Source organism: Lepidochelys kempii, chromosome 16 (assembly GCF_965140285.1).
Source record: "Lepidochelys kempii isolate rLepKem1 chromosome 16, rLepKem1.hap1, whole genome shotgun sequence".
Lineage (NCBI taxonomy): Eukaryota > Metazoa > Chordata > Testudines > Cheloniidae > Lepidochelys > Lepidochelys kempii.
This window is the reverse complement of record NC_136395.1, coordinates 4,626,264-4,638,999: the sequence shown is the minus strand read 5'-3', so window position 1 is coordinate 4,638,999 and position 12,736 is coordinate 4,626,264. Positions and strand designations below refer to the sequence as shown.

Below are 12,736 nucleotides of genomic sequence, written 5' to 3'. Positions count from 1 at the left end.
AATGAATCCTCTTTATTTGCATTACAGACTAGCCCTGGCTTCCCTCTACCGGGAGGTAAGATCACAGGGGGCCATATTGTGTCCTTACGGCATAGTTCTGTGCTGCAGGGGCCACCTGTAACCTTTGAGTGCTTCTCACCATGCCAGCACAGTACCCAAACCTGTGGTCAAAACTCCTACATAGGAAGCTTGCTGCAGAGATACAGGCCACAGAGTCCCCGCTCAGCAGAGGCATCTGCATTCATTTGCCCCCATTGCAGCCATTTGTTCATGGAGACCAAAAGAGGAAACAGGCCCAGAAAAAAAAAGCAGAGATACTGTATTGTTTCAAGCTCCCCAAAATAATGCGGGATAAGTTTAGCAACAGGTGAGCAAGCAAAGACTCCAGGGCCCAGTCCTGCCTGCTAACGGGAAGCCTGGGATTTCTTCTTGACTCAAACTCCCTTCCTAGCACCACTCAAAAACTGACATCAGGGAGATCTCATTTAACCTGAGAAATTATTGCACAGCGAGAGTCCCTCCTGCAGGGAAGTGGGAAAAGCCCTACAGCAGCTTATGAGCCTTGCTCTACCAGTTACATTCTGGTACAAGATCTCATGCTATGTTGCCCAGGGGGTTGGTGGAGCGGTGCACTGAAAGCTGTTTTGTAATTGTACGTGATCACTTTGAGTCCTCTGGGGTTTTACTGGTGGTGCTTGCAGGTCAGAAGCTCTGTAAGGAAGTGTGCAATCTGACGCTTCAGCAGTCTGTCTGCAAACACCCAGCCTACAGCGAGGTGGAGTGAGATGTGTTTGCCTTAGGGAACAGGCTGCTTTATTCTCTCTTGTTCTGGGGTTCTTGTGTGTTATTGTTCTGAATTCTAAGAAATAAAGTAGTATTACTTTTTGGGCTGTCAAGCGATTAAAAAAATTAATCGTGATTAATTACACGATTAAGCGCACTGTTAAATAATAGAATACCATTTATTTAAATATTTTTGGATGTTTTCTACATTTTCAAATACATTGGTTTCAATTACAACACAGAATAAAAAGTGTATAGTGCTCACTTTATGTTTATTTTTTATTACAAATATTTGCACTATAAAAACCCCCAAAAGAAATAGTATTTTTCAATTCACCTAATACAAGTTCTGTGGTGCAATCTCTTTATCATGAAAGTTGAACTTACAAATGTAGAATTATGTACAAAAAAACTGCATTCAAAAATAAAACAATGTAAAATTTTAGAGCCTGCAAGTCCACTCAGTCCTACTTCTTATTCACCCAATTGCTAAGACAAACAAGTTTGTTTACATTTGCAGGTGTTCTCATGGCACTGTTGTAGCTGATGTCACAAGATATTTAGGTGTTAGATGTGTTAAAGATTCATATGTCCCTTTGTGCTTCAACCACCATTCCAGTGGATATGCGTCCATGCTGATGACAGGTTCTGCTCAATAACAATCCAAAGCAGTGCAGACCAATGCATGTTCATTTTCATCATCTGAGTCAGATCCCATCAGCAGAAGGTTGATTTTCTCTTTTGGTGGTTTGGGTTCTGTAGTTTCCGCATAGGAGTGTTGTTCTTTTAAGACTTCTGAAAGCATGCTCCACACCTCATCTCTCTTAGATTTTGGAAGGCACTTCAGATTCTTAAACCTTGGTTTGGTTAGAAATCTCACATTGGTACCTTCTTTGCATTTTGTCAAATCTACAGTGAAAGTGTTCTTAAAATGAACATGTGCTGGGTCATCATCCGAGAATGCTATAACATGAAATATATGGCAGAATGAGAGTAAAACAGAGCAGGGGACATATAATTTTCCTCCAAGGAGTTCAGTCACAAATTTAATTAATGCATTATTTTTTTAATGAGCGTCATCAGCATGGAAGTATGTCCTCTGGAATAGTGGCCGAAGCATGAAGGGCCATCTGATTGTTTAGCATCTCTGGCATGTAAATACCTTGCAATGCCAGCTACAAAAGTGCAAATGTCTGTTCTCACTTTCTGGTGACATTGTAAATAAGAAGAGGGCAGCATTATCTCCTGTAAATGTAAACAACTTTATTAGTCTTAGTGATTGGCTGAACAAGAAGTAGGACTGAGTGGACTTGTAGGCTCTGAAGTTTTATATTGTTTTGTTTTTGAGTGCAGTTATGTAACAAAAAAATCTACATTTGTAAATTGCACTTTCATGACAAAGAGACTGCACTACAGTACTTGTATAAGGTGAATTGAAAAATACTATTTCTCTTGTTTATCATTTTACAGTGCAAATATTTGTAATAAAAAACAATAAACACTTTGATTTCAATTACAACACAGAATACAATGTATATGAAAATGTAGAAAAACATCCAAGATATTTAATAAATTACAATTGGCATTCTATTGTTTAACAATGCAATTAAAACTGAGATTAATTGCGATTAATTTTTTAAATCATGGTTAATTTTTTTGAGTTAATCTCTTGAGTTAACTGTAACTAATCGACAGCCCTAGTTACATTGTAACCTTCCAGCAAGAACATTTTAACTGCTCTGTGTGTGTGCGCCATGAACATAAGAGCTGGCAGGGCTCTTTCACCACAGTTGTTGCAGTGAGTGCTGGCAGGTTCGGGGGGAGACTCTGGAGAGCCATATCTTCATTCCCAGTGAGGAGCAAGACTGGAAGCCAGGGATTCCTCCCTATCTCTTCTGTCATGGGTAGTGGCAATGTTCCTATCCCCTGCTCAGCCAGAGCAGAGAAGGAAAGGGAGGTGATTACCCTCTTGGAATGCAGAACTCAGTGATAATTCCTGCATTCCAAGGGGGTTGTCACAGTGTTCCTTGCCTCTGGTGGTGTGTCCCATCACTATAAGAGGAGTGAAAACCTGTGCAGATGCCATGAAACCACCCTGGGCTTCCACTCACAATAAATGAAGGGTCACTAGAGGTGGGTTCTGTTGTCTGTCCCATTATAAGTGAATCCAGATGAGGGGTGAGGGATAAGCGTTGTGTACTCATCTCTCCATGCAGTGTCACCTCTGTGGCTGAGTTGCCTGTGTAGATAGACACCTGTGGCTAGCTGTGGTGCACCCCGAAGTGCTGAGATTTTGGATGCTGCACTGAAAAGTCCCCCAAAGCCCAAGGTCAGGTTGGTTTGCTGTGCCCAGAGGCGGTGCATGGTGCCAGAGAGCAACTGGAAACAGGAATCTTGATTTCAGGCAACCTAGCTGCAGCAACTCTTGCTGTAACCACTGTGCTTCCCCAGTGTCAGTAGGGCACGATCGTCTTCTGTGGAAGAGACTTGTTCACCAAACTCTTACACTTCATCCAATATTTCCACCACCCAGGTGTCCTGCTGCATAAGAAATCTCAGGGGAGCCCTGAGCCCAGGGTGTTTCCCTCACAGCAGGGCAGGCATACTGACCTTGGACATTACAGGATAACATCTGGCTGACCACTCCAGTGTCATTTGTTTTGTCAGATGTCCATTGGTAGACGAACAGAGAGGTGTGGGATGAGCCCGCGTCGAACACCATCCCGTACTGGAAGGCATAACCAAGACCTCATGGGTCAGGTAAACTAGAGCAGAAACTGGACCCTTCCATCCTCCCTGCACTAATGTTTGCTCAGAGATAGGTCAGTGAGAGTTAGAGGCATGTGCTTCTTCTCCTTAGCTGAATGGGCCCTCTGATGTCATAGAATAATAGAATATCAGGGTTGGAAGGGACCTCAGGAGGTCATCTAGTCCCACCGCCTGCTGAAAGCAGGACCAACCCCCACTAAATCATCCCCGCCAGGGCTTTGTCAAGCTGGGCCTTAAAAACCTTAAAACCTATGCTTTAGTTGAAGGTAAAGTAGAAACAGGCAGGTCCCTAGAGCATGCTGCCTCAGCTAATGTACACTGGCTAATGCCACTGAAGTCAACCAGTTTCCAGCCCTGCCCCTGCAGTCCACAAACTGATGCTAATTTACACCATCGGAGCAACTGCATTTTCTTTGTTGTGGTTTTATTGATCGTTTATTTCCTTTGTTGGTTTAATGTTTGTCAGTGTGGTTCAAAGATGCCATATTGACAGCCCTAGGCCTGAAGAGCTCACCCCCGCAGAATGCAGGCTACGACGGTGTAATCTCTCCCTCCCCCCCACCCCGCCTCCATGTGCTCAGCTCTGTACATGTCTGGGGTTGAGGGAAGGTCAGTCACTGCAGTGCTCATTGAGAACACCCGTATGTTCATTGAGACCAGAATCCAGAATTTCTTCTCAGCAATCCATCTTTCACTCTGTGACTGCACCAACCATTCCATCATGCAGCATTTTCAACATCACAAACTCAGATCTGTGCAATTCTATGTCTGTGGCATCTACAGAGGCTCTGATGTGTTACAGGACTTTGCTATAGGACAGAGGTTTCTCAGAAATTTTCAAAGCATGGGTCACAGCTTACTAGAGACTCCCAGACAAAAACTATGCTAAGACAGAGTTAAGGTTGAGAGTTCATATGAGTAATTTAGGGTAAAATGCATCACAAGGATTGTGTAAGTATTCCCAAATCCAAGAATTATAAACCTGGGAAGTTCAGAGTTAAGGTTACACTTAAAAGAAATCAAAATATGTTAAGCTATGAAACTGCACATTTAGGGTACCCACACAACCTTAACGCTGCCTTTATGTGACACCATGCCAGATCCATAGGAGTATGAGGCAAGCATTTTAGTATATGTGGTACCACAAGAGATTAACTGATTTGGAATTATGGATTTTCTTCTTCTTTCCCCCGCCCTCCTCGTGGTGAGCCACAACTGGCCCCTCTGGACTCCTATCTCAGGGACACCTCCTCCAATTCATAATCACACGGGCCACCTGATCTCCCATTTGCTATCTCAGGGACCACTTCCCCTCCCACTCATGGTTATATAACATCTCTATGGCAACGATGACAACTGTTTACATGAAAAAGTAACATTCGGAAAGTCTTTAGGCTGGGATTTCCAGAGAGATGTAAGGGACTTAGGTGGCCAAATCTTGAAAGTCAACGGGGGCTGGGCACCTGAGCTCTCAGAAAGTCCCAGTTTAGATGTACGTTAAGCTGTATGTTTATGGGATGTGGCGGCCAGAAATAAGGAGACTTAGGCTGTGTCTACACTGCCACTTTCAGCGCTAAAACTTCAGTTGTTCAGCGGCGTGAAAGAACCCCCGAGCGACAAAAGTTTCAGCCCTGAAAAGCACCAATGTAGACAGTGCCCCGTCGCCGGGAGCCACTGCCCGTGTCACAGCTCTGCGTGGCCACGCTGTAACGTGGGCAGTGTAGTCACACCCTTGGAGCCATGTGAGCAGCTGCCTGCCGCTGCGCCGCCAGCAAGTCTCTGCAGACCACAGCTGGAGCATTGCTGTTGTAGGATCAAGTAGAAGGAAGGAGAAACTTGGGAGTGAACGAAAATGATCTCGCACAGAATGTCTACTTCTGATGTTGCCCCAAAGCGGTAGCAGAGTAGATATAGCCGCCTTCTTCTTTAGCTTTCCTATCCAGGCAGTCCTGCTGGGCTGAGGGTGAACAGACATCCTGATATTACGGGGACCATTCTGATACACTGGGGCTTTGTCTTATATATGCAACTATATCCCCCCTCCCCCCTTCCTTGCAAAAAGTCCCGATTTTTCATACTTGCTATCTGGTCTCCCTAGCTGGGCTTGCGTGGATTTAAACAGAGGGTTGAGCACCTAATGTTCCATCTCCATGTTAATTTCTGCACCTCCACCAAGTGTGTCACAGTGTGAGAGTCCTTTTGAAAACGTGCTGGGATTGAGCGTTGGAGATGGCACTGGGATGGGTCCTTAATTTGTAAAGGCACAAAATTATGTTCTTTTCTGCCCAGCTGGGCCAAACAGCGGTCTTTGATTGGAAGTTTGTACAGTGCCTAGCACAATGAAGCCCTGATGCTGACTGGGGCCTTTCGTTCCAATAGCAGTAACAATAACTCTACAATTTCTTGTGTGATCTGTTGTATTTTTCAAACACATGTGAGTTCTGCCTGTATTTCAGTTTTTCTTCAGTATGCAGGGAGGTTGGGAAGTCTATACCTGCAAAGCTATGGCATGCACTCTTGCTTGTTGCTAAAAATATTAACTTATAAAATTTTTGGTAAACACTGAAACTTACAAGCACCCATACAATGCTACTGGCCTCTGTATTCTGTAGCTCAGGGACTCACCTTGTTGTTAGGTGGTAAGGAAACATTCTGGATCCTCACCAGGCTGAGAATGAAGACGATGGATGAAGACACAGCCAGCGCCACCAGAATGGCAGGGATGTAGCGTCTCAAATCGATGCTCATTTTAAAAGTCACCTGCACACACACACACATGCAGAAAAGTAGAAGGGCAGTTCAAAGGGTTGGTTGGAAGTGGCCACTGGGGATCATCGCTGTTTAACAGAAAGCGCGGGTTCCCTATCTGCAAAATGGGGATCATGATTCTGACCTGCTTTGTAAAGTGCTTTGAGATCAATTGATGCTGTAGAACAGCTGGGGATTATCATTATCCCTCACAGGCAATGTTCCCCTCTGGCCATTCATGGGTCAGCCTCTGTTTTTACATTTGAGGCTTATTTTTGCAACTGGATATTTTGGAGACATACAGATGAGCAGTCCATTCTGATCCCTGGCCCTGAGCCCCGGGCCCTGCCCTGCCCTGCTAATTTGGACTTTACCCTCAAATCAATGCAAAACGACCGCTGTAACCAGCACTAGCTGGCTGCTTCAGCAGAGGCTGAACTTCCCCTTCCATTGGGACCCCGGACTCCTTAGCCCGGGGAACTGGCCATTAGGGGTGGGCTGGCGTGGGTGCGTTTGTGCTGCCCCTGCCAAGGTGGTGCCTTGCGTAAGCATTAATGGAAGGGGCAACGGCCAAAGTGGCTTGGCCCAGGCAGCCCCCCGAAGTAAAGGCAGCAAATGATCCCTCATAGAGGTTAACAGCTGGGAGCCGAAATACAGCTGTCACCGGGCTTGGTACCATGGAAAGAGCTGGCAAAGGTTTGCCAGCTTCCAGCTACCTTGTCTCAAATACAGCGCGGCCTGAAGAAAAATGCATCTAGGGCAACCCTCATACACAGTGAAGAGAAGGGTTGAACTCAGACCTTCCCCTGCCCCCACAACCAAGCCACTCAGCTGAAAGCCGAAGGGCAGGGATATTGTCTTGTGAGGGTCTCAGAGCATTTGCGGAGCGAGGCAGGGGCAGAAGGTTTGAAATATTGTACAAGGAACTCCAGGTATGAAACAGATTGTGCTGACTAAATCCATCAGAACCCACATGACAGATAATGATAACGACTGTAGTAAGATGAGGCCCTGAAACATAAACCGTTGGTATGAGAAGTCTGGTATGAGGCCTGAGGCCTGAACCAAAGGAATGGTCAAGACTTTGTTAACATAAAGCAAAGTTAAGCTGTGACCCAGAAGCAGGCCCTGCTCACAAAAGTTAGCAAGAAGAAGGCTGCTAATTGGACGTATACACATATCTAAAGGGTATCAAGCACTAATAGAATAAACATGGACCAGGATGCCACCAGAACAGTCCGGGACAAACACATTCCACAGAAATAATGAGGAACAGGCTGAACCATCCTAAAAGACAGGGTCAAAAGGACAATATGATGGATAGACTTGTTTGTTTGAACCAACATGTACCAGGAGAGAGGCAGCACCCCAACATGCAGAGGGGCTGTACCTCGATGCGTCAGGAGTGATGTGTAACTTGTTTGTATCTGTGTATAAGAATGCATCCCTGAATGGATGTCTTTGTCTGGCCTAGGGGGCAGTGGAGAGTCCCGCCACTGACTCAGCTGGTCATTGTCAGGGGGTACATATTCGTAGTATGTCCTATAGAGTCTGCGGGGAACTATTACTATGCTTCTTTTGACAATAAACCTGGCTGGGTGCCTTCGTACCTTATCAGACTCTGTGGTCATTGGGTGTTCTCTTGGGGTCTGCTGTGTCAGAGATCTACAGAGCTGGGGCAGCACACAGAGGAAACACATGCACGCAGCCGACTGTTGTCAACATTGAACAGAGCAGAGCACCACACTGGTGACGTCTGACAACAATGACAGTAGCTGGGTTTATTTTGAAGGGAAAGCCAAAGGGGAGGCCATCGGGACAAGAGAAAATTGTATGGAAATATATTGAAAATTTGCTAATATTCACCCACAGAGGATCTATGGGAACAAGGTGGTGATCCCAGTGGGAACTGTTATGGGAGGTCTCACGATGGCAGATATTTCATTTAGTTATTTATTACCCCGGTCAGTAGACACCTGTCACCATGGTAGCAAGGGATGCTTTCCATGGCGTGGAGTGTATCATTTCAGGCAGGCAGAGAATCAGTCTTCGCTCCCCTAGAATCTCACAGACAGAGGACGGGGAGAGACTTGGACACCTGGCAGAGCCACCAGGATTCCACGTCTCACACTCAGCATGGGACATGGGTACACAGACGTCTGTCAGCTCTTTCTAAATTGGCCAAGTCCATGCTGAACGTGACCAGAGGCAAATGTCCAGTTGGACACACCTTTCCTGGGCAAACTATCTTGTGCAGCCACAGAGCTATGTGCTGCTTGCAGTGTGCTGCAGGTGAATCATTACCACCACTGTCTTATTATGCATCTGACAAAGTGGGTATTCACCCACGAAAGCTTATGCTCCAATACAGCTGTTAGTCTATAAGGTGCCACAAGACTCTTTGCTGTGTCTTATTATTGTCTCCCAATCACTATCCCTTTCCTTGACTCTGGAGGGGGGAGAGTTTGCTGCCTCTGGGATGTGGAAATCCCATGCCTGGCTGTGCTGAGATCTGGTCTCAGGGGTCACTTGGAGGGATGCAGCATCATGCTTCAGGTTTTCCACTCCAGAGGGTTTAGAGATGTGGAATCGTTCTGGACTTAAGGTAAATCCTTGCCATGGGGAGCGAGTGAGTGAGAACTTCGCCCACGGTCTCCCTTTGAAGGTGGGTTGTGATTATGCTATAGCACCTGGCCTTGGCCAAGAGAGCCTGGATCATGATCCTGGGTGGAGAAAAGCTTCCTGCAAGGACAGCACTCTTGTGTGCTAAGCACACTGACTCCTGCAGAATGACTTCATGGGGGTAAATAGCCTTTCCCCCATTTCCTCCAATAAACTCCCTCTGGGTCCTTGTAAAATGAGCTGTACATTCCAGAGGTTAAATTCTAACATCTCATTTGCATCCCAGGTGATAAGGACAGGTAATGATTACCTTTAATTTCCTAGTAAAGAGAGCCAGCAATGTGTTCCTATATCAAGCCTTTTATTGAGGTTACAGGTACAAATCATACCGATGTGTAGAAAGAATAGTAAATATGGCAGGCAACCAGCTTGGCTTAACAGTGAAATCCTTGCTGATCTTAAACACAAAAAAGAAGCTTACAAGAAGTGGAAGGTTGGACAAATGACCAGGGAGGAGTATAAAAATATTCCTCGGGCATGCAGGAGTGAAATCAGGAAGCCCAAATCACACCTGGAGTTGCAGCTAGCAAGAGATGTTAAGAGTAACAAGAAGGGTTTCTTCAGGTATGTTAGCAACAAGAAGAAAGTCAAGGAAAGTGTTGGCCCCTTTCTGAATGAGGGAGGCAACCTAGTGACAGAGGATGTGGAAAAAGCTAATGTACTCAATGCTTTCTTTGCCTCTGTCTTTACGAACAAGGTCACCTCCCAGACTACTGCACTGGGCAGAACAGCATGGGGAGGAGGTGACCAGCCCTCTGTGGAGAAAGAAGTGGTTTGGGACTATTTAGAAAAGCTGGACAAGCACAAGTCCATGGGACCGGATGCACTGCATCTGAGAATGCTAAAGGAGTTGTCAGATGTGATTGCAGAGCCATTGGCCATTATCTTTGAAAACTCATGGCGATCGGGGGAAGTCCCGGATGACTGGGAAAAGGCTACTGTAGTGCCCATCTTTAAAAAAGGGAAGAAGGAGGATCCGGAGAACTACAGGCCAGTCAGCCTCACCTCAGTCCCTGGAAAAATCATGGAGCAGGTCCTCAAGGAATCAATTCTGAAGCACTTAGAGGAGAGGAAAGTGATCAGGAAGAGTCAGCATGGATTCACCAAGGGCAAGTCATGCCTGACTAATCTAATTGCCTTCTACGACGAGATAACTGGCTCTGTGGATGAGGGGAAAGTGGTGGACGTGTTGTTCCTTGACTTTAGCAAAGCTTTTGACATGGTCTCCCACAGTATTCTTGCCAGCAAGTTAAAGAAATATGGGCTGGATGAATGGACTATAAGGTGGATAGAAAGTTGGCTAGATTGTCGGGCTCAACGGGTAGTGATCAATGGCTTCATGTCTAGTTGGCAGCTGGTATCAAGTGGAGTGCCCCAGGGGTCAGTCCTGGGGCCGGTTTTGTTCAATATCTTCATAAATGATCTGGAGGATGGCGTGCATTGCACCCTCAGCAAGTTTGCAGATGACACTAAACTGGGAGGAGAGGTAGATATGCTGGAGGGTAGGGACAGGATACAGAGGAACTGTCATAAATATAAAGGGAAGGGTAAACCCCTTTAAAATCCCTCCTGGCCAGAGGAAAAATCCTTTCACCTGTAAAGGGTTAAGAAGCTAGAATAACCTCGCTGGCACCTGACCAAAATGACCAATGAGGAGACAAGATACTTTCAAAAGCTGGGAGGAGGGAGAAAAACAAAGGGTCTGTGTCTGTCTGTGTGATGCTTTTGCCGGGGACAGAACAGGAATGGAGTCTTAGAACTTAGTAAGTAATCTAGCTAGATATGCGTTAGACTATGATTTCTTTAAATAGCTGAGAAATTAAGCTGTGCTGAATAGAATGGATATTCCTGTTTTTGTGTCTTTTTGTAATTTAAGGTTTTGCCTAGAGGGTTTCTCTGTGTTTTGAATCTAATTACCCTGTAAGGTATTTACCATCCTGATTTTACAGAGGTGATTCTTTTTTACTTTTGACTTCTATTAAAATCCTTCTTTGTAGAAACTGAATGCTTTTTCATTGTTCTTAAGATCCAAGGGTTTAGGTCTGTGATCACCTATGCAAATTGGTGAGGATTTTTATCAAACCTTCCCCAGGAAGTGGGGTGCAAGGGTTGGGAGGATTTTGGGGGGGAAAGACATTTCCAAACAATGCTTTCCTAATAAATAAACCCAGATAAACATTTGGTGGTGGCAGTGGAAGTCCAAGGGAAAAGGGTAAAATAGTTTGTACCTTGGGGAAGTTTTAACCTAAGCTGGTAAAAGTAAGCTTAGAAGGTTTTCATGCAGGTCCCCACATCTGTACCCTAGAGTTCAGAGTGGGGAAGGAACCTTGACAGGGACCTAGACAAATTAGAGGATTGGGCCAAAAGAAATCTGATGAGGTTCAACAACGACAAGTTAGGACAGAAGAATCCCATGCACTGCTACAGATTAGGGACCGAATGGCTCGGCAGCAATTCTGCAGAAAAGGACCGAGGGGTTACAGTGGACGAGAAGCTGGATATGAGTCCACAGTGTGCCCTTGTTGCCAAGAAGGCCAATGGCATTTTGGGATGTATAAGTAGGGGCATTGCCAGCCGATTGAGGGATGTGATCGTTCCCCTCTATTCGACATTGGTGAGGCCTCATCTGGAGTACTGTGTCCAGTTTTGGGCCCCATACTACAAGAAGGATGTAGAAAAATTGGAAAACGTCCAGCGGAGGGCAACAAAAATGATTAGGGGACTGGAACACTAGCTGGAACACAGCCTCTGAGAAGAGGCTGAGGGAACTGGGATTGTTTAGTCTGCGGAAGAGAAGAATGAGGGGGGATTTGATAGCTGCTTTCAAGTACCTGAAAGGGGGTTCCAAAGAGGATGGATCTAGACTGTTCTCAGTGGTAGCAGATGACAGAACAAGGAGTAATGGTCTCAAGTTGCAGTGGGGGAGGTTTTGGTTGGATATTAGAAAAACTTTTTCACGAGGAGGGTGGTGAAACACTGGAATGCGTTACCTAGGGAGGTGGTGGAATGTCCTTCCTTAGAAGTTTTTAAGGTCAGGCTTGACAAAGCCCTGGCTAGGATGATTTAGTTGGGGACTGGTCCTGCTTTGAGCAGGGGTTGGACTAGATGACCTTCTAAGGTCCCTTCTAACCCTGATATTCTATGATTCTATGATTCTAACTGCAGCAGACTTTATATATACACAGAGAATATGAAACAATACCTCCTCCCACCCCACTGTCCTGCTGGTAATAGCTTATCTAAAGTGATCATCAGGTGGGCCATTTCCAGGACAAATCCAGGTTTTCTCACCCTCCACCCCGCACAAAAATTCACTCTCCTGCTGGTGATAGCCCATCCAAAGTGACAACTCTTTACACAATGTGCATGATAATCAAGTTGGGCTATTTCCTGCACAAATCCAGGTTTTCTCACATCCGCCCCACCCCCATACACACACAAACTCACTCTCCTGCTGGTAATAGCTCATCCAAACTGACCACTCTCCAAGTTTAAATCCAAGTTAAACCAGAACATCTGGGGGGGGGGTAGGAAAAAACAAGAGGAAACAGGCTACCTTGCATGTAGACTCCCTCCTCAGGCCCTACGCTACCAGCACTCCCAGCTACCTTCGAGACACCACTGACTTCCTGAGGAAACTTCAATCCATCGGTGATCTTCCTGAAAACACCATCCTGGCCACTATGGATGTAGAAGGCCTCTACACCAACATTCCACACAAAGATGGACTACAAGCCGTCAAGAATACTATCCC

The 12,736-nt window shown here is 45.7% G+C and overlaps 1 protein-coding gene across 3 annotated transcripts in view; it reads right to left on the bottom strand.

Moving 5' to 3' along the window:
* The window catches only part of LOC140899057 (ectonucleoside triphosphate diphosphohydrolase 8), a 62,288-nt gene that overhangs the window by 23,523 nt on the left and 26,029 nt on the right, over positions 1 to 12,736 (bottom strand). For 2 of the 3 annotated variants that reach the window (XM_073313798.1, XM_073313799.2), the window contains exons 2-3: positions 6,178 to 6,312; positions 3,394 to 3,511 (exon numbers count right to left, since the gene is read on the bottom strand). In XM_073313798.1, the coding sequence (XP_073169899.1) occupies positions 3,394 to 3,511; positions 6,178 to 6,300 (241 nt within the window). In that variant the 5' untranslated portion in view covers positions 6,301 to 6,312. The remainder of the gene's footprint in view (positions 1 to 3,393; positions 3,512 to 6,177; positions 6,313 to 12,736) is intronic. The other variant, XM_073313800.1, reaches the window with a different exon arrangement.